Source organism: Peromyscus eremicus, chromosome 10 (genome assembly GCF_949786415.1).
Source record: "Peromyscus eremicus chromosome 10, PerEre_H2_v1, whole genome shotgun sequence".
Taxonomy (NCBI): domain Eukaryota; kingdom Metazoa; phylum Chordata; class Mammalia; order Rodentia; family Cricetidae; genus Peromyscus; species Peromyscus eremicus.
This window is the reverse complement of record NC_081426.1, coordinates 20672354-20695080: the sequence shown is the minus strand read 5'-3', so window position 1 is coordinate 20695080 and position 22727 is coordinate 20672354. Positions and strand designations below refer to the sequence as shown.

The following is a 22727-nucleotide window of genomic DNA, read 5'->3' as shown; positions in this document are numbered from 1 at the left end:
CTGTTTCAAAAGAAATAATGCCATCTACTCACATCTTTAAAAATATGAATGGCTATTCAGCATATCACTAAATAAAAGTGTTTTCTAATTTCTTCAACTTTGAAAGCCTAACTTCAGTTCTTTCCCGTTATAAACAATAGAATGGTGACTGTTTACACTCAGAGGGTGTTTTCAACTCCATGTTGTTTTTGCCATCTAGAACTTTAATCACTAATTCAAAACCTAAAAGTGCTTTAAGCATCTGAATCTTGCTACTTGTCCCGTTCTCATTGTCCCCAGGCTTGGTGGAACATGTGTACTTCAGAAGCCCCTCAGTGGGACACTGCCACTTCATGAGAAGATGGGAGATTGGGGGCAGCAGCTGGCAAATGCAGAATAATTTCCCATTGTATTTGTTTGCTTGCTTGTTATCTCTTTTGTTCCCAAAAATGCATTGTTCATGCTTGTGTGTGATGAAGCTTATTGAATAATTTGTAATTAAGCTGGGACCCAAAGATGAGATCGCTTCCTCCTTTTGTTTGAGGCAAGGGAACTTGTGTGAAAGGATACCCCAAGATCTTCTTGATGGTATACCTGTGTTATACTTTCACATAGACAGGTCAGGTGAGAGTAGGAGCCAGCTACTGCATAACCTCTGGAGCCATCAACTCTCTTGTTGGGCAAACCCTTGCTATTCTCCTCCCAGTAGCCCCCACACTTGTCCTTTATGCTGTCTTGGTTTACGTGGTTACCCCAGGTTACATACTCACATCTGAGGGTTTGGAGCTAAGAACCACAGATGAATGAGAATGTGCAGCATTTGTCTTTTTGGGTCTTAGTACCTCACTCAATATGATCTTTTCCAGGTCTGTCCATTTACCCCAAAATTTTATGATCTCATTTTTCTTTCTAGGCGATTAGTATTCCATTGTGTACATACACAATACTTTACTTACCCATTCATCTGTTGAAGGGCGTTTAGATTGTTCCCATTTCCCAACTATCGTGAATGAGCATTGCTAAACAACTATACCCACAGAGAAGTGAAGCTACCTCCCCTCACCAAAGAAGATTCTCTTTACAGGAAATGAAGAACACCACAGAAGACCACAACTGGACAAAACGAAGAGATCAACGTATCATGGGGAGCCCAGCCCCAACAAGTATACCTACATCACAGATCTTGCATCTGTGAATCATGGAACATCACAGATGCAGGGCAGAGGGATTGTAAGAGTCAGATGCTGTGAGCCAGTCTGTTCTAGAAATGATTGTGTTAACTAGGACAGTGACAGTATCAGTGGACATATTAACCTGGAAGAGGGGTCCCCCAGACAAAGAACTATAAGAAACGAATGACTGTTGGGAGAAGGAGAATTAGCCTCCTCAAGGGATTAACCTCCTTATTGTCCAATGAAAAGACATCAGCCTTGAGACTACATACACACAAACAATAGAAATGGAATCAGCAGGTTGTATTTAAATGTATTTGTCATACACACTTATCTATGTTTATATTAAATCACTATATATAACAACACTCAAAGAAAAGCGGTTGTTAGCTTGAGAGGGGAGCTGGGAGGGGCTTGAGGCAGGATAGCTGAGAGGGGCTGGAGAGAGAAAAGGGAGGTATTCTAATTCTATTTTAACTAAAAACATTTTTAGAAATAAAAATGTAGAAAGTCTACACAATGATGATTTTTCTATTTCTCTCTTTTAAAAACATTTATTAAAGTTCTTCTCCCAAGGAAAAAGCAAACAAAAAAAGGACTCACCCTTTGACTCATTTTTCTATAACTGCTTCCTTCAAAGGCTGCCTTTCCAAAATCACATACATCCCGATGTGCTAGGGATTAGGGTTTCCACAGAGGGGGACAGAAGTAAACACAAAAGCAGGAACGGATACCAGACCTTGTCATAGCCCTTCACCCTCCTTTGAGTATGTGACCAACTTTGTGAACGTTCTGGTTATAGTATGTAAGCGTTGTGCTGGATGGTCAAAGTACTGAAGTCTCTTCCTCTGGGTCTTTTTGTTCGAGTCACTGATAGAGTTTAGGCTTTCAGTTAATTTTCCCCAATCACACGTATGCTAGAATGATGTGTGTGCGCTACAGGAGATTTGGACGTGGTAATAGCTAGAGACCCTTTCATTTCTTTCTGCATGGAATGAGGGCAAAGTGAATGCTAAATGGCTGTGAGGCTGGAGAATGAAGGAACATGGATATATTTCATATGGAATTGCTAGACTTACAAATTATCCTTCTTGGTAGAAGTTCTCCCTGAAAAATTTCTCAGGCACTGACTTCATGTTTCTGTTATTTAGTAACTCTTGTAAGCATCAAATACAGGTCAAAGAAGAGCGCTAGCATCTCAGGATGTGAGAAGACGGGAGCTTTCCTGGTGGAGCACCCAGCATTTCTTCAAGTTTTCTGAGTACGGCTCTGGGTCACTTGGGGGAAGTAGATTTGAGGGAAGCTAGCAGATAGCTCTCTGGCTTGAACCAAGGAGATATTTAGGGTTCTCCTCAAAAGGGGACATGCTGTCTCATTATATGATTGGTGTATGTATGTGATGCATATTGAAATTAGTGGAGAGTGACATTTCATTTGGATTAGTTAAGATTATGTACTTCAGAACGTTCATGTACATGGAAAAATAATTGTTCTAATTTTAACTGTGTCTTACCTTCTTAGGAACTTTTGGTTTAGGGAAACGGTGGTATTTCCCCTTCACTGCATCCTATTGGAAAAGTGTGTGTGGTTTGATGGAGAAGCGGCGGCACTCTCTGGGTTCTGGTCTATTCTTCTTCAATGAGGACTTTGGCAACAAAGGTGGGTGACAAGAAGCTCTACTGAGTACATTTTCATCTGGTCAGTTTTGATTTTCACTTCTGTATGGGCATTTATCATTTTATAAGATTCCAAGGCTCCCCCATTTGGGTTGCTCTGAGTTCTGAAACAACTTTGGGGCTAAGCTGCAATACGCTGGTAATGTCTGCGTAAGCCCTGGAACCTGGGAATGGTCCAATCATCTGTTATTTACAGTGTTCCTCTCCACGTATTGTCTGTATTTGTACATATATTACAGTTTGTTAAAGTTCAAAATGAACAGGTGTAAGAAAACTAAAAGGAAAGGTAAGCAGCCGCCAAGTATAACGCACTTAACCTTTTTCAAAATGATTTCACATGTTCTAACTTCTGTGATATTTCTGTGAACAAGAATATCACTTCCTCTTATAACCAGGGACTTTTCTTAAAACAATAAAAGTTCTGAAACACAGCAGAGCAGGACCATTCATGTCAGTCACTCTATGTCATCATGACCTTTGCCTGTGGGCCAGGCACAAGACACTCACAGGGCAGCCCCTGTGAATGGAGATGGGCCACCATGGAGCAGCTAGCGCCTGCAATGCTGGATTTGTATTCTGAGTGAATACTAGAAAGTAATTTTAAACTCCAATTAACCAAGTAGATTATAGATGGGTTAGGAAATGCAGAGCATGCCCCATCAGCCCCTATCCACTCCCACATCAGGAGAAGATTTCCTGTGGACACTGTTGTGTAAACAGCCTGTTTATTTCCTATGTCTACAGAACTCTTTTGTGCATCTGTTTTTGCTTCCTTACACAGTGGTTCTCCTATCATAAGAGATCAAAGTTTTGTTGTCAGTGGCTTCAGTGCATTTTGCCATTACCCATCTTGCTCACTGTTTTCGGTAATGAAGACCGCAGAAGTGCTTGGCATGCCTCCCGGAGCCAGGACTCCGTTCCAAAGGAACAGATGATTTGATAGCATTGGCATTGTTTTCCAGGCTCCTGAAATCTTTTCATGGTGAATGTCCGTTCTCCACACAGGCTTCTCACAGCAAAATGGACCAGGAGAGCTGGAAGGAGGTACCCCAGGAGTGGCTCTAATGTCTGTGACCAAGGAATATGAAGGCCACAAGGTGGCTGTGCAAGAACTCACCCTCACCTTCCACAGAGACCAGATCACGGCCCTGCTGGGAACCAATGGTGCAGGAAAAACGACCATCATGTGTGTCCCATTTTCAAGAACTTATTTTCCGTTCCCACTCCCCCTTCCTCTCCCTTTTTCTTTTCCCCTTCTCCATCCCTTTTTCCTTCTTCTCCTTCCATTTTTATTTTGCTTTGATCTCAGGATAGAGCTTAGTGATTCAGAGGAAAGAGCAAACTCTCTCTCCAAAGCCCCTCCCCCCGGTAGTCTTCAATCATATTTTAGACCTGGAGGTCTCCAAGGGGAGAAGTGGATGGATATTTTGTAATACACCCAACTTCTTTTATTTTCTGCAAATAATCCAACATGCTTTACTTTAAGCTTTTGAAGTCCTTTGATACCTGCTAAAGTATAATTTTATTTGAATAATTATAGGCAAAGAGCTGAGACCTCTTTATAAAACTTATGAATTTTGCTTTTCTTTTTGTCATCTTCTTTTCCTTTGACTCTTTTCTTGCCAAGTCCTGGATTTTGGTTTTGGACCCAGTACTTTCAAATTTGATTAAAGAATTCAATCATGTAGCCTCAGAGGCAGGGAAATGAGTTCAAATATCCATAGCCTTGAGCTGGCTGTGGAACAGTGCCTTACTTAAGGCTAACTGCAAAAATTACCTAGTGCCACTTTTGAGCAAATCACTTCTTATTCTTTTTCTCCTCAAATGTGCACAGGTCTAATGTATGATTAGTAAAAAGGATGAAGGGGAAGCGGTCTCACCGTTAGTGAGAACGGCAGAATAGTAGTGTCAGTGGAGCTCCAGAAAGCTCTCACTGGAGACAAATCAAAAGAAGAGCATGGGGTATTTGTGTTTGTACCTCAAACACTGAAACAGTTCTCTTTTCTTGGAACTTGCACATTGGGAACATACAAGTTACACAAGTAATAACTCAGCGAATGTTTGCTAATGTGCATGTCTTCCCAGGGAGCTTGGGGCACCTGTCTTACAGAACGATGAGAATTAAATAAGAAGGTCTTAGATGTTTCAGGGTTCACTAACTACTTGTCTTTTAGTGAGATTTGGAGTACATTTGGAGTCATTTTAAGTGTCTGCCTCTTGCTTACTGGCAGTGCTTGGAGCCTGAGAGCCAATTACTGAACTGGGTCTTTACCATTTAAAATAAAGGCCCTTGAGACTCATACAGAGTGGATCCAGTTGAATCTCTGTGACCACAGATTTGCCTAGCACAGAATCTCTGTGACCACAGATTTGCCTAGCACAGATCAAAACTATCTGAAAAATATTGCATCTGCCCTAAATATATACCATTATTTTTTCTTGTCAACATTCATTAAAAATACAATATATGAATGCTTTACAGTACATAGAAAAATTATATAGACTGAATGCATACTGTCATTTTTGTACACTAAACTAGAGCATCTAAATTTTGGTGTAAGGGGACTATTGTGGAACCAATTCCCAAGGATACTTGAGGGATCATTAAATTTATGACTCTATTGTATTCCCAAATAGATTTGGACATGATTATAACAAAGATTTGCTAATTGAATTTCTTAAGGCATTATTTATTTATTTATTTATTTATTTATTTATTTATTTATTTATTTATTTTGGTTTTTCGAGACAGGGTTTCTCTGTGTAGTTTTGGTGCTTGTCCTGGATCTCACTCTGTAGACCAGGCTGGCCTGGAACTCACAGAGATCTGCCTGCCTCTGCCTCCTGAGTCACAGAGATCTGCCTGCCTCTGCCTCCTGAGTGCTGGGATTAAAGGCGTGCACCACCACCACCGCCCAGCAAGGCATAATTTTTGTACAGTCAATATCATGTGTTTATACATTTGTTCAGTGAGGGTTGACATATTTGTCTGATGTCAGAGCAAACACCACAGTGAAGACAGAACATTTCTTTTCCCTTCCAAAATTTCGGTGTCGTCTTTTGGCCCTGGCCCCCGAGTGGCCACTGACCTATTGTTTGCTAATTGTTTACTTATTTTAGAATTCCATATAAGTGGCATTGAGCCTACCTTCTTTCACTCAGACTGTTCACCCAAGTCTGACACAACTGTAGAGGTCTACAATCACACTTTACCCCCTGGGAGACAGGGCACATTTATATGTCCACCTTTCACATTTGAACAAACCAACGTCCCCATGAATTCCTTCTGTTTTAATTGACCATGTGGAAAACTGGTCAGCAGAAGGTGCAAGTTCCTTGTAAGCTGCATACACCACTTGGGAGCTGAGTGGCTCACTGATGTTCAGATCATCCTGGTGTTTGTACTGAATCTTTGTTTTCTGCAGATCCATGTTGATGGGGCTCTACCATCCCACTTCTGGAACCATCATCATAAATGGCAAGAACCTGCAGACAGATATGTCCAAGGTCAGAGAGGAGTTGGGAGTGTGTCCACAGCAGGATGTTCTTCTGGACAACCTAACTGTGCGGGAACACCTAGTGCTCTTTGCCTCCATAAAAGCACCTTGGTGGACCAAGAAGGAGCTCCAGCAGCAAGTCAACAAGTTAGTAAACAGTTCTCTATTCCCTCTTCCTGTCTTTGCCCCATCCTGCAGGTAAAGAACACAGAAATAGTTACTATTAGCTCTATCTAAGTATGAGGAGAAAAAAATTAGCAGATGAATCTTACATATAGAAGTATGTCAGAGCCAACAGCCCTGGGGATCTGAGAAGGCTTTTATGGAAAAGAACTAGATTTGATCGTTTGTCTTGGAAATGGGTGAAGAATTGAGGCAGCATGGCAAGAGTGGCTAGACAGGAGGTAGAAGTTGTGTGTGTCTGGAATCAATGAAATGCAAAGGAAGACAAGGAAAGGGCTTGAAAAACTCTTATATGGCATGCAAAGGAGCAACAAATTTATCAGGCATGTAGGTGTGAATGAGCTGAGGACTGTCATTGGCCTGAGGTCTACAAAGTAGATATCTCTGTGCCACAGCAGGTACACAACCTTGGGAAAGAATGTAGACAGAGAAGCAGCACCCCTGCTGTTTGCCTCCCCATGGATCCCAGCAGAGGTGAAAGAAACACTAATCACAAACCTAGAATGACAGCTGCAAAGGCAGAAATCACATTATTCCAGTCTACCACAGCCTAGAGAGTAATACGGGCTGCATCACAGGACGATCGTGGCCATGAGTGGAAAGGGGGACACGTAGGAAACTAAGGAGAAGGCAGGTGATGGGTTGGGGTGATCAAGAAGATTTGTTTCGCAGCAGTGAACAGATGAGGATGCTGAGGGAGTAGGCCAGTGAGGGCTCCCAAGAACCTTCTGGAAGTGGAGAACATGCTGTGGTCTCATTTGAAGGTATCTTCCAAGAACAATATGGAGACTGTCTCCAATTTGCAGACATGGTAGTTGATCCTCGGAGAGATGAGCAACTCATACAGGGACATGACGGTCTTCCCTAGGGCTCTTACAAGTCAAATGCACTTGGCTGCCTTTACCTTGGATTGCAGCACGTAGGAACAGAGGATGATCTGTTTCTAGGATGACTACACTATCTGGGCAGGAGAGGAAGGATTTTCCAGGACATTTTAGTGCCACTGCCTTGACCACAGCATACCCAGCCCTGTGAACATTACGATGGTCTGAAAAGCGAAAATTATTTGTTACCAATTATGATCAATGAGTCTAATAAATATAGGTGGCAGTAGCTTTAAAATGTGGTCAAGTCATGTCCCCTAGCATCCTTTAGTAGAGATCTCAAGGGGGTGGGGGAACACTGGCTCCTTGTGAAAGCTTCCTCAGAAGCATGGTTCTCTGAAGTCTTAACTGAGTAGACCATCTTCTGATACAGAATTGTCTGGGTTTATACACAAGATTTTAGACTGATGGAGCAAAGCAGTGTTATGGGCTTTCTTTTGTTAGAAATAGAACAGACAAGCTCACACACCCAGAACGGGGAATTCACATATGCCTCAGGGGCTAGGATGTGAAAGCAGAGCATCAGGGGAAATCCCCGTGCAGCTCCCCCTGACAGTCTCTCAGTGCAAGGGTTCAGGAGGAAGTGACAGAGCGCTTCAGAGGAATGCACTGCTGCCCAGGTTTCCTTGGCTCGCTCTCGGAAGAGATCAGCATTTAGATCATTTCAACTTGAGATAGCTGCCTATGTTTAGACACCAGCTATGACAAGGGCATATGTAAAACAAATCAAATGTCCCCCTGGACAGATGCTCACTCTCTGAGGGTCAAATTCAAAGTCATGGAAAAGATCCTCAAGGGACAAGAGCCCTTGTGGAAAGTGGCATATGGCACCACAAAGTTTGTTTAGATGCTTCTTTCTCCATTTCCTTCTTTCTCACAATTCACCCCATTGGCATGTTCTCTGCTGTAAAATGCTATTCTCTGTTCACCTCATAATATCTTTTCAGAGTGAATGATAGTGGAAATAATGTAAGTAACAATTATCTCTTGACTGTACAGAGAACAAGCTTACTTTATACCACTTAAAACCATCTCAAACTTGAGTTAGTACTTGATATGAAATAACTGCATGGATTTCATATATACTGGATAGTCAATTGGCTGCATACTATGTATTCTTTTGTACTATAAAGACATAGGTCACTTGTTTCAATTAAAGTTTCTTTTGTATATTTGTAGTTACCATACAAAATGGTGGATTTCATTGTGGCATTTTCATACATGTTTGTCATTGGACTTTGCTCATACTCATACTCATTGCTCTATATTGCCCCCTCCCTCTCCTGCTAGCACTCTTCTGCCCCCAATATAATAAGTGCTTTGCTTTTATGTCAAGTATATATGCATATACATATTTAAATCTAGAGTCTACATACTTATTTAATTTGAAAATTTGTATGTATGTTGGGCCATTGAAAATTCTACTGTGATTGTGACTGGGGGCTTAAATCAAGCTCCTGACAATGTAACATAGGCTTCATTTTCTTATTTGGGCGCTAGGCAACCTTTAACAGTTATCAATTCACAGCATGTTACCTAGCAACAGAGCCAATTTACACAAAAGCAATCAGAATGAGATCATGTTTTAGGACAGTAGTTCTCAATTAGAGGGAGGGAAGACTGAAAACATCTGATTTGGAGCTAACATACTTCTGATTAGTGATCTGTAGCACAGCTTGTTTTCGTTAAGGTCTGAATTCATTAACACGTGAGCTCAAAGGAGGTAGCAGATCTTGTAGTATCTGGAGTGAACACTTGTCAAGAGGCAGATGATGATTGTTCTGCCCCTCCTGTGATCTGAGGAAGACAAGAGTAGCCAAGAGATGAACATCTTCGAACCTGGAGTGATCGAACTACTGTTGTTGTGTTGCTACCACACACCATTCCAGTGAACATTATGGAACTCAGGTTGGGGACAGGTTATCTTGGTGTAAAATGAGATCAGTATGTGGAATCAGAGCAGAGAGAGAATGACAGATGGAGCCATGTCTACGGTAACCCGATGATGATGCCCAATGAGGAAGAACTAGGCAAAAGAGAGTGGCAGCAGGGAAAGAGAAAGACAAAAGAGTGAACCTGGCCCCTTAAGGCAGATGAAGGCATTAATACCTTAATTCTGTGTAGAGTTCAGTGAGACAAAGACAGATAATTGAACTTTGCTTTACTACACAGACACCATTAATGTCCTTCAAAAGAAAAGTTTGGGGATAGAGGTCTTTCTGGAGCCATTTAAGGAGAGAAGGCAAGGGAATATGGCAATAGCACTTTTTTTTTCTCCCCAATGGGAGCAGAGAACTAGAATGATGCCACATTGGGAAAATGAGGTTACAGGATGGTATGAAGATAGGAATTGTAGCATCCTATCTGCCCACTGCTGATAGTGGTCCAGCAGAGAATGAAAGATTGGATGAACTAGAGAGGAGACTGCTTGATGCAACCCTGCTGGTTACAGGACAGTGAAGGGACCTTGGAAAGAAGCTGAAGACCATCTCTCCAGAGAGTCCAGGTGGTGCAGCACACAAGGCAATGGAGGGCAAGGCAGAGTGTCTGGAACCTCTATCCACTTTCAGCATTATTTTACAGTTAAGAGTGCATAAGCTGTGAACTGTCCGCCACAGTTGTAATCTCATGTTTGGGAGGTGGAGACTAAACGTCAGGAGCTCAAAGTCATCCTCTGTTGTATAGTACGTTCAGGATCAGCCTGGGTTACATAAGAAGCTCTCTCTACATATACACATAGACATAAACATACACATACATATCCACATATGGATTTGAACAGAAGTTCGCTGCACAGGTGAACAATGATGCTGCTAGAAGCCATAAGTTATTAAACAAAACTCCCAGTGCCAGTCAATACATTGTATACTAAATTCCCAAGAATCCCAAGGGAGTAAACAGAGGAACAGGACAGACTAAAAAGCACATCTGGGATTGGCATACAACAGCAATATCAGTAGTAGTGACAGTTCCTGGTGACCTGGGCTTCAAGGTTGGCAATTTTAGAGAAAATGGGAGGAAGATGGTCTGTAAGTCATGATGAGTCACCTGCCGTACATCTAGACCTAGAGAGATAGAGGATTTATGATGGATAGGAGACCTGACTCAAGCCCATTTCACCTACCTTACCCAGGGTTCATTGTATGGCCTCCCCTTTACTGCAAGAATAGGATTTTTTTTTGTTGTTTCTTGAATATGTCATTCATTCCCTGCCCTGCCCCCACAAGTCCTGGCAACTGTTTTACAACATTCTTTGGAACACACTGCTCAAACATCGCCACCTTGCCAAATCTCACTGTCCATCTGGCCGACTCTTTCTGCTACTTCCTTTAGAGTCAGAGGGCATTCCTGCAGAACCTAGGACTTAGTTTCTTTGTATTTATTGTAATTTCTTATCTGACTTTTCCACCTGACTCTGAATTTCTTGAATCACAGACAAAATTTGATTTATTTCTCTGCCCTTAGAAGGTGACAGGTGCCATGCATTTTAAGGGTTCAATAAACTTTTGCTGTATAAATGAATGGATGATTGAAGAGAAGTTTCCAAACACATTTTTTTTGCACATAATTGGGACTTGAGATGAGAAAAAGTCTTTTCCTTTCTGTGCTGCTTAATGATGTTCTTATTAGGGAGATTTCTTGTCCTTCTTATGAGAAATCAGAAATTTAATTTAATCAGAAATTATCCATTTTCTTTTGATTTGCCAAACCTCCATAATTAGGAAAACACTAGCCTTTGAGTAATTTTGGATTTTTAAAATCAAACAAAACAAAACAACAGATAATAACATTTGGGCAATGTTTGCAAGTGGTTTACTTTTAATTGATAGTTATGTCTATTTTAAGCCTATGAGCATGTCCTAAAACCAGCAGGCTAGGACTGATCAGGTTTTGCCATAGATTCCTCCTCTAGCCCCAGAGAGCAGCTTTCATATACTGTCCTCAGACAATACCCAAGAGACCAAAAGTCCAAGCAATGTGTCTTTGTCTGGAGAGGAGTCAAGTCCTTTGACTCCATTGACATTAGCTGGTATTATATTCATTGATCGACTGACCATGGGTACAGTCATTAACAGGACCCATCCACATGTGCTTCTCAGACATATGATAGAGGCCCTGAGTGCTGTCCATAGAAGAGACAAACAGTAAGCACTTTGGTACGTTAGAAATCTAACCAGAACAGGCAAGTTTGAAAGTGTTTGATGGTTTTTTTAAAAAACTTATTTTCTTGTCCATCTTCTTTGCTGACTCATTTATTATTAATACACCCTCAAATGAGCAGAATGGGCTCATGGCCTTCACTGTATTAGAATGGTCCATGTAGAAAGGTGTTAGGAGACTACAGAGTCCAGGCACTTGCTGAACCATTCTTTCTCCTTTTTCTTGCTGGAGTCTTCTAAATCATGGCTACACCTGGAGAACAGGGCCTGAGTCATTGCCTGAGATTAGGCTGAGATGTACCAAACAGGACACATACTCTGAGCCTTAGATTAAACACAAACTGCCTTGGCTTTTGGCTGAAAACTAGACAGTAAGAAGCTGATTTGAGTACTCTCTGTGTGTCAGGCAAAAAAGGCAGAAAGAATAAAACTGATAAGAAAATTGTCCTCATTCACCGGACAAGGAAGTCCTTGTCATTCACTTGCTACTTTGTTAGGAACCTGGAAGCATTCCAGGAGCCAAGTGTTCTTGAAGCTCAGCTGTGCGGAGCCCCGGTGGTGCTCACGCACCTGGCTAGCAGCCTCCTCCTTTGCTGCAGTGACCTTTCAGTTGTAGGTTGTCAGGAAGTGCTAAGCAGGCCTGTCCAGTCGCTCAGAGGGAGGGGCTCCATTTTCACTGGTTAGGGAAGGTTAAAAGGGAAAGACTTAAAGTAAATAATGAGAGTAAGTAAGTAACTCGTATGTGGCCTTTAAAGCATAGTGGCGTTGGAATTATGTGAGCAAAGAGGGTGGGCTCATAGTAAGGGGAATAAACATCACATTTTTGCTGACCAACTGCTCCCGAGCATGGTGGCTTCCATGTAGTACGGCTGACTACCCAGTGTTACTCCATCGAAGAACACAAACTTTCCCCTCTCCCAGAAGCTATCAATTACAAATAACTTCTGGATTAGGAGTGGGGCTTTGTGTCCACTCTCCCTTCCTCATGCTGAGATTTTGTCTGGATCGCACTTGTGCATGCTGAGGGCAGGGGTGTGACGTCCCATTTAAGTCCAAGTGCTTCAGAGTCTCTTAGTCACTGCACACAGTCTAGCACAAAATGGATTCCATGTTTTTGTGTGCTTTTTAAAATTTTGTTTTGCTTTGTCTTTTTGATTTTTTTGTTTCTTTACTTTGATTTTTTTTTTTTTTTTACAGAGGGGGAAAACATGAAGTTGAGTGGGTAAAGAGGAAAGAGGTGGGGAGGATCTTGGAGGAGTTGGGAGAGGGAAAATAATATGATCAAAATATATGAAAAAATGTTTAAAAAATAACAAATACAAAAAAGTCTTTTTGTTAGTTTTCTGAAATCTTGAACTCTCAAGACTGAAAGAAAATTGGAGACTTATTCTAACGTTAGTGATAATTGATGATTTCTACTCAGCACAGGACAGCATTGCAAAATCCTGATTATATAGTCAGTTAGATGGGGCCATAAAAATTTCATGCACAGTGGGCCAGCAAGTTAAAGGACTCTGGTGAACCCTGGGGCTTTGCCTCTGCTAATGTACTGTTCTCCATATGTATTAGAAGAATTCAGGTCCCTTCTTTGCAGGAGGCCTGAGTGAAAAGAGGAGGGATGCTTCTTTAGAGAGTCAACCAAAGTGCTTTCTGCACATAATGCCTTGCAGACACTATGACAAACATCATGCTTGGTGTTATGACATGATATCATCTGCCCATCTATCTCTATCTCTATCTCTATCTCTATCTCTATCTCTATCTCTATCTCTATCTCTATCTCTATCTCTATCTCTATCTATGTCTATCTATATCTACATCAGTCCAATGCTACTGTGCCTAGCATGCACCCTAGCATCCCTAACTCTTGACGTAAGAACCCTGCACAGTTTATAAAGACCTCAGGCACAGTCAGCCCTTGTACATGACATGAAAGCCAGAGCAAGGCTTTCAGGTGTCCAAGCAGAAGAATGAGGACTTTCTTGTCGTTCCAGGACTCTCGATGAGGTAGAGCTAACTCAACACCAGCACAAGCCAGCTCGAGTTCTGTCTGGGGGCATGAAGAGGAAACTCTCCATTGGCATTGCCTTCATGGGCATGTCAAAGACAGTGGTTCTGGATGAGCCAAGCAGTGGGGTGGACCCTTGCTCCCGCCGTAGCCTCTGGGACATTCTACTCAAGTACCGGGAAGGTAGGTGGTGAGACTCATTCCACTTTCTCTCTCCGCAATGCTGTGCTTGAGAAGCACCATGTATGTGAAGCAAGTCGTATTACAATGAGGATGCAGGATATTGTTTCAGAACAAGTAAGATATTTTAATACTTTATGATACATTTGCTTTCTAATATATTATAATACTTAGAACACCTACTTTGTATTTAATCTCTTAACTCAATATTAGCAGTGATACAGTCAATGAGCTAGAGTTATAGGTGATATCATTCAAAACTGGTTTTGCCCAGATTTTATTCCACTTTTAGAAGCATGAAAGATGAAAGGATGCAATTAGAGGTCATCAAAGACAAACTTTCCTCAGTTAGTCAGCTTTCCACCGCTGTGGCCGATAATTAACTTACCAGAGAAAAAGACTGTTTGGGCTCCTAATTTCAAAGCTTCTGGTAAATGAGTGGCTAGTCCTCATTCCAATTTGTTTTCTTGTTACCTGGATAAAATACTCTGACCAAAGGCACCCTGGGAAAGAGAGGGTTTATTTTATCATATACTTCCAGGTCATAATCTATCATTGAAGGAAGTCAGAGAAGGTACTCAAGACAGGAAACTGCAGGTAGAAAATTGGAGGCAGGAAACTAGAGGCAGGAACCATGGACAGACATGGTTTGCTGACTCACTCTCTGGGTCAATTCCTGTCTTGCTATCTTACTCAGCTCAGGCCCACCTGCCCAGGGATGGTTCTGGAACCCACAGTGGGATGGACCCTCCCACATCAATCATCATTCTAAACAATTCCTCCCTATCATACCCACAACTCCACCTGATGTGGGTGATCCCTGAATTGAGATTTCTCATCTCAAAAGACTCTAGCCTCTTCAAGTTGACAATTAATGCTAGCCACAGAAGTCCTTTTGCTTTGGACCTGTGGTAGTACAGTATTTTATGGTAGATGGGGTAAGATGATCACTTCATGATGGCATAAAAGCAAAGAGAGATTAGGAAGGACATGCTCCAAGGGCCTAACTTCCTTTCAGGAAGCCTCATCTCATGAAGGTCCTACCAGTTCCCATTAGACTCTCTAGAGAAAGCTGACTGACAAAGAGGGAAACATTTCTGCCCTAGAGGGTCCATTCGTCTTCTGTAATATGCTCATTTGCCATTTCAAGCATTGGATAGGCAAATGCTGCTTTTCATCTTCTGACTGTTTCCATACTTCACACAAGGTAGGAAGTATTGCAATAAGCAGTTTACATAGAAATGTTCTTTGAACAGAACATGAGGAACAGTGAAGCACATCTCAGTGTTGAAGGACTATCAAAACTTCTGAGGCAAGGTTACACACAATCTTATAAAATGTTGCTTTCCTTTTACCCTCTTTTCCTTTCCTAGCATACGACTTTATTTTGGCTTCACTTAAAACTCCAACTTTCTTGAGGGAGATCAGGATTTGCTGTAGAAGAAAATGAGGGGAAGAGAACAGTCTAGAGCCCACCCTTTTCTTCAGCCAATAGGCAACAGTTCTGTTCTCGCAGTTCTGAGGAATTACAGAAGGAGAACCCAGCCTGAGGAGCTGAGAATGGAGCCAGCAGATAGTGCTCTGCTGTCTCATGTTCTTGGTTTGGGTTGCACAGCTGCATGGGAAGAATTTAGGTCCTGTCTATGGAGCTGGCTCAGAGGTCAGGATGCTGAGTAGAACTCCCGGCCCCCGGGAAGCATCAGGGACTGGCATTCTCACTCTTCCTAGATTCACAGCTGCAACACTGAGAGGGAGCCAGAGCTTGTGAGAGATGCTGCCCTTGGAGCTGTCTTGCTGGAGGCCAGGGCAGGTTTTGGGGTCTGCAGCCAGAATGCCTCATATAAGCGGGAGGCATGGGATATGAAACACTTTGGTCTGACTCCTTTAGGGAGTCCCTGTCTGTGCTACAAATGCTGAGGGTGAGAGGACAGGGCCCTTTGGTTTCAGTCAGAAGAGGTTAGGTCCTCTTCACCCCCACTTGTAACTCTTCCTTCAGCCTCTTTGCTCCATTTACCTACATGCCCTTTGCGAGAACAGAAGAAGGGCCCGGAATGCGAAAATGGGAAGCTCTGATGGAAAACACTGAATGCAGCTTATGGGCACTGATTAAAATTTGAGATTGGATTCCTGACTTCCATGCCACTTTGAGTGGGGGCTGATAAAGATGATGGATGAGGGTTAGATTAATGGATTATAATTTCCCTGCTCTTGTGGACTGTACAAATTAAACAGTGCAAACCCACAACTATTGTTTGATTTAAGAATCATAGATGAGTCATTGTAAAATTTTATTAATTATATTTTAAAGATCTATACTTTTTTCTTTAAAAATATTCTTTGAAAAATTATTACACATATATAATATTTTGAACGTAGCCATCCCTCATTGCCTCCCTCGAACTCTCCCTGCCCCATTGACACACTACACTTCCAATTTTATGCTTTTTAAAAATAGCTCATTGAGTCCAGCTAGTACATATATAGGTACAAGTGTTGTGTCATCTGCTGAGGCATAAGAGACTTAATATTAGCCATTCCCTACAGAAAAATGGCCTTCCCTATACCAGCAACCTTCAACTGCAAATACTTCTTTGGGAACCCCTTCTCTCTCTATTCTGGAATTTGCTTTTGAGAGTTCTATACATGTATATGATGAACTATCATATATACCTCCACTTCCCCCCCACAACTCCTCCCATATACTCACAACATGCCACTTCCACCTTCACGTCTTTTTTGGTTATAGTCCATTAAATCCACTTAGAACTGTCCATAAGTACATGGGGGTGGAGCCATCCACCAGCACATAGGAGAACTAGCAGTGGCCAAATTCTCAAGAAAGAATTCTTTTCGCTCCCCAGCAACAACTGGCTTGGTCTTTTCAGATGGCCACACTGCTGTGAGTTCATGCGGGTATCAGTCATGCCATGTCCAAAGGATGGCATTTTACAGATCTCTTCCCCATCCTCTGCTCTTCCTTTCTTGAATGGTTAGTTGATGCAATGTTTAAAGTGTGAATATTCAGAATGGACAGATGCAGTGCAAGTCTGAGAAAAAGATCATCTTCATTAAACTCTGCTGTTACTTCCTTTGTTGTTTAATAGAGGTTATTTTCATCTTTGGAAGACTCCTTTGGAACTGTTGTACTGATTGAAGTACCAGATTAATAGTCTGCAAGAAGATTGGCTAGACGGTAGTAATGTATAGCTCATTCCTGTAAATAACTGGCACAGCTTTGTGAGAAAGATTTAAGACAGTGTAGGAACCAATGTTACCTGCTGAGGAGAAAAGAGAATTTCCCATCAGAACACTGGGCATCGAATGCTATTGGGAATCTTGTGGGTATTTTTTGCTCTTTGGTGGACAGTGTGAGCTTTTGATCAGCCCTGGTGCCAGCATTTCAGTGTCCACCATGGAAAGATCAATAATGAGGCAGAGACACTGGAGCCAGGTGGCACATCACGACAAATGCCTAGAACACATTTCAGACTGGCTGTACATTTCCTTTGTGAGCTTGGAGAGATGGCCAAGCTCCTCTAAGCTGCACTTGTTACAAAAGGAGACTGTCTCATTATTTTATAGGATTCTCCGAGCCAACAGTTCTCAACCTGTTGGTTGCAACCCTTTGGGCGTTGAAGAACCCTTTCAACAGGGGTCTTATATCAGATATCCTGAATATCACATATTTACAACAGTAGCAAAGTCACTGTTATAAAGTAGTAACAAAATAATTTTATAGTTGGTGTCACCACAACATGAGGAATTGTATTAAGGGTCATAGCATTAGGAAGGCTGAGAAGCACTGCTCTAAGGAGTCAATGAACTGTTAGTGAAAGTGTATGGCTCAGTATCTGGTGTGTGGACTCTCCATACATGAGAGGATATCGTCATTTCAAAGATACACAGAGATGAATTCAGGAACTGTAAGTTTTGGGAAGAACCTATGGGTAGGCTGCACCACCAGAATCAGAAAGAAACAATAAGGTAATGGCTTGGAAGAATACTCTTTGAGGATAGAGCAGCATCTTGGGTTGAAGTAACATCCCCTGGGAGCCATCATGGATCAAATATCTGTGTCTGTAATCTAAATTCTTTGGGAATTATTTACTTATCTTTTCCAGCTTTAGTAAAGTGTAGTTGACAAGTAAAAATTGTACATGTGGCATGATGTTTGATATTTGTATGCAGAGAGGAAAGATTAAACAGAACTAATTAACATGCCTGTCACCTTACAAATGTACATTGTGTGTGTGTGTGTGTGTGTGTGTGTGTGTGTGTGTGTGTGTGTAATATTAAAGGGCTAATCTCTCAGTAATTTTCACATGCACAATGAATAGCTGTAGCCATTGTGTTGTATAGCAGGTCTCCAGAATCTACCACCTTGCATAACTGAAGTTTTATGTGATTTAGCCAATACCTCTCTGTTCCTCTTCCTGCTCTCTCAGCCCCTTATACCACTCTTCTTCCCTTCATTTACTTTAAGAGTCTGGATTGAGTAGACTTCTGTTTTTAGATTATTGTATTGTATGGAGACATGCATCTGAACTGCAGGATAGCTCTAATCAGAGTACCAGATGGTCCTATTTCAGGCAATGAGTACATTTTCTTAGCATCCAGGAACTAAAAAACAAAGCTGTTGCCCATTGTCTTTATAATGCCTCTATAGCAAGAACTGGCACTGGGCACTCCACTCTCTATTGCATTTTGCATTACATTTCATTGTTCCTTTCTAGGTGGATTCTAAAAAGTGAACTGGAAGACAGACACTGTGGTTCACCTCCCAGCAATCCTAGGGCTGAGATAGGAATATTGCTATGGACTTGAAGTTAGCCTGGGCTACATTGTGATCTCTAGACCAGCTTGGGCTACAGACTGAGATATAGGCTCAAAAAATCAAATAAAATCAAACGAAACAATAATAAAAGCAAACTCAAGGAGAGAACAAAAACAATAAGACTCTTGGCCTTTTGCTCCTTCTCCTTTATGAAAAAAATATGAAAAATCAAGTTTGTCATTCTCTATTTGAAGATTTGTTCTTGAAACCGGAATCAATGAACATGTTTATTCTGTTTGATAGACCAGCAAAATGAGGCTCAATTAGACCCAATGGGGGAAAAGTAGCTAAAAGCAAGAACACCATCTATTTATATTAACTGAAGTAGCTTTTCTCAAATACTGTGAGTTTCTGTGCCTTCTGTTCTTCTAAGGTAAATCAGAGACTTTCTTCTCCACTGGGAAAGGTAATGAATTCTCAGTTCATTGTAGACACGTGTGAGCTTAACATGGATTTCTGCAGAAGGAAGCCACAGTGCTGGACTCAGCCATCTCTCCCCTTATGATGTAATCTCCCACCACTGGCTCCCACACTTGTCTCCCACATTCTTGTGGTTCAGGGTTTCTATGTGATTTCTAGGATGCAGTGCATGTTTTGATGCTGTTACATCTAAGTCCTAGAAAACAAAGCTGCTGAACTCAGGGCATTTATTTCATAGCTGTTTCTCCCTTCCTGCCTGACAGTGTCTCCTAAGCTTAATGGAGGAGAGCATGGAGGGCATTTGTGAAAACAGCAGTCAAGACCTTTTGGGAAACTCTAATGAAAAACTTTCAGGATCTCTAATTCTCAAAGTAGACTTAGCTACGTTTTTACAGAGCACCCTTCCAGTACCCACTGTTTAAAACACTGTTAACTCTCTTTCAATCCTATACCAGTTCACCATTCTTAGGAAAGGGCCTTTGTTATGCTGGTTCTGATACATCCTGTGCTTGGACACAGGTCGCACCATCATCTTCACAACCCACCACCTGGATGAAGCCGAGATGCTCAGTGACCGCGTGGCCGTTCTCCAGCAGGGGAGGCTCAGATGCTGTGCTCCTCCTGCAAGCCTGAAGGAGACCTATGGCCAAGGACTCACCCTGACGCTTACCAAACAAGTAAGAAGTGCCACTCCTTTATTCCACTGGGGAAGCCCTGTCCCATCCATGTCACAAGCAGGACACTTGTACAACAGTAATGTCCAACTAGAGGCCTTTTGTCAACAATATCCCAGGAGCCTAAATAACGCTGTTCAGCCCGAGCAGTGAGGGCTATCCTCTGTGATCCCTAGGGTGCATCTAATCTTCTAGGAAGAGACTTAAGAGCGGCCAGAATGATCTGATAAGTACCAGGAACAGCTGTCAGGAAGCACTATGGCCAAGGAGTTCTAGAAATCATTTTGACAGTGATACTCCCTTCTGGAGGCTCGGACCCTGCCCATTGTAGAGGCAGACAGCAAGGAGATGGTCAGGAAAGGAGAAATCAGACCTAAGTCACATCTGTCATTATTATTGCCTATTTGTCATTGAGGAAAGGAGCAGAGATCCTGTGTTTAGAATCCAGAAACTCACAATCCAGGTCCTCATGACTGTCTTATCCTTGGTGACCCTCAAGAAGTCTGCCCTTGACTCCATTGAATGTGGTTTCTCTTTGCCTCTTCTCTAGTTAGGGTGATTATATTGCTATCCAGAGAAGGCCCTTTCTCTTTGGCTAAGAATCGTAGTTATCACTTTTGGAACACTCAAATCTGTTTTTTTTTTTTTTTTTTTTTTTTTTGCAATATAACTGCTATGATTTGAATCTCTGTAGTGACTTTTTTTTTCTGGGAAGGAGAGCATCACTCCGATGCATTACTCTAAATGTCTCCAGGGCATTTGGAACCAGTCTGGACACATGGGTCAAAAGTAGGCTCACCAGGTTTATTACTGTAGATTTCTGTTTTATAGTATAGTAAAAAGGGTTTTGGATGATGGCTCAGCTGGTAAAGTGTTTGTCTTGCAAACATGAGGCATTGAGGTAGAACCCCAGAGCACACATAAAAATGCCAGGTTTGATAATGTGCATCTGTAATCTCAGTGCTGAGAGGCCAAGAAGAATCCCTGGTACTTACTGGCCAGCCTGTCTAGCTCAATTGATGAGCCCCAGGTTCAGTGAGGATGACCCTGAAGTTGTCCTCTGACTTCCACATTGGTGCACATGTGCCTGTGTGCACATACACATATATTAAAAAAGAAGAGAAAATGTGCAACACATTGTTGAAAGGCCCCCTCCTGCTTAAATGCAACAATCTATCCATGTTTTGAAATAGAATTCTGAAATGACACATATATGAGTATATTACTCAAGAATTCAGTGATTGGATTGATCTTCCTTACTGCTTTCTTACCCATTTCTCTTTCTGGTAGCCCTCTGTCCTAGAAACCCAGGAGCCCAAGGATGTGGCTCGTGTTACATCCTTGATACAGGTCTATATTCCACAAGCATTCCTCAAAGACAGCAGTGGAGGTGAGCTGACCTACACCATCCCCAAGGATGCAGACAAGACCTGCTTTAAGGGGCTTTGCCAGGCCCTGGATCAGAACTTACAGCACCTACACCTGACGGGATATGGCATCTCAGACACCACCTTGGAAGAGGTACATGCTGATGTGGTTTATGTTTCGATGGCCAGTTCCATTGTCAGAAAGATATGGATGAATGGGGAAGAGAAGGAGACTATTGTGTGTATTTATTTATTATTTATTTTCAAGGCCTGATTAGGAGACTATATCAATTACTTTTCCTGTTGCTGTGATCAACTACCTATTACAAAAACAACTTAAGGGAGATATGGCTTATTTTGATTTCTAGTCCCAGGATATGCAGTCTATCATAGCAGAGATGTCATGGGGAGCAGGAGCTTGAGGCAGCTGGTCACATTCTATCAACAATCAGGACGTGTGGTGAATGTCCTCAGCTAGCTTACTCCTGTTTATTCAGCCAGGACCCAAATCCAAGGAACAGAGCACCTCACTTCAGGATAGGTCTTCCCATTCAGTTAACTAATCAAGATAGTCTCCCATAAGCCTCCCCAGAGGCTTATCTTCCTAGTGGTTCCAGATCTCATCATGTTGACATCTGAGATTCATTGTCACAGTCATGCATAGTGGGAGCCCAAACCAGAATTTAATATACCTCATTGGTGACTACCATTCAAGCAAATAGCATTCCTATATTTGAGACCTGAGATGTGTTTGAACTAGAATCTCTCGATGACCAGTCTTCGGTAGTGAAAGTACCTGCCTCCTCTGTGGACTTCTGCTTGGTAGCTGTGGTCATACACTGGGCATATAGACGAGTGTCAGATGATCTACCACCCACATGGTACTGAATGCTGACCTGCTCCCAGTCCCAAGCTCCCTCTTTACTCTGACACCCGGTGCTCTCAGCTCTTGGGACTGGGCTAAGAACACCTGCTACTCAGTGCAGTCCCATCATAGTAGGCAGCCAAAAATTTGCTCATATTTCCTTTGAAGAAAAATGATGGGTTGTAAAACCCAATTGAAGACAGTCTTTGTGTGAGTCCTTAATATTATGCCTACATGTGACCTTCATGTAAATTTTAATTTTACTTTTCTAGTAACTATTGAAAGTGCTGCAGATTAAAAACTAACAGAAGGACAGAATATTAAAGTTAAAATAAGCAAGAGACTATTGTGCTAACCTCTCTAATTTAACTTACTGTTTTCAGGTATAATGCTAGTGCCCAATCATTTTTGTGTTTGTTGTTGTTGCTATTGTTAGTAGGTGTTGCTAATATGAACCACATATTAGAAACTTTGGATAACTGTGGGACTTAAAATGGCCAGTTTTCTAAGTTAAAGTGAGCACTAGAATGAGTTTAGGGGTAAAAGGCACAAAGCTGGGTTTGTAGTCTTGAACAAAGGCAAGGCAACCCTTGAGAAATCATTTGATGTACATATGTCTCCCTTTCTCACCAATAGTCATGTTAGTCTCAGTTCTGGGACCTATAGTTAACCATGGCTGGTAAACACAGTCCAGCAAATGAACACATTGTGGGGGAATAAAGGAGGGAGGGATGGAAGGGAGAAAATCATACCTGCCTGATTTTTATTATAGTTGCTTGTTAAAACCATTCTACTTTGCTTTTATTATTAGTTGTTGCTATTAACCTC

The 22727-nt window shown here is 41.9% G+C and overlaps 1 protein-coding gene across 1 annotated transcript in view; it reads left to right on the top strand.

Moving 5' to 3' along the window:
* Positions 1-22727, top strand: part of Abca13 (ATP binding cassette subfamily A member 13) — a 422866-nt gene that overhangs the window by 204122 nt on the left and 196017 nt on the right. Inside the window, exons 36-41 of the mRNA XM_059275000.1 lie at positions 2673-2810; positions 3833-4013; positions 6253-6471; positions 13546-13742; positions 19513-19670; positions 20958-21188. Of these exons, the coding sequence (XP_059130983.1) occupies positions 2673-2810; positions 3833-4013; positions 6253-6471; positions 13546-13742; positions 19513-19670; positions 20958-21188 (1124 nt within the window). The remainder of the gene's footprint in view (positions 1-2672; positions 2811-3832; positions 4014-6252; positions 6472-13545; positions 13743-19512; positions 19671-20957; positions 21189-22727) is intronic.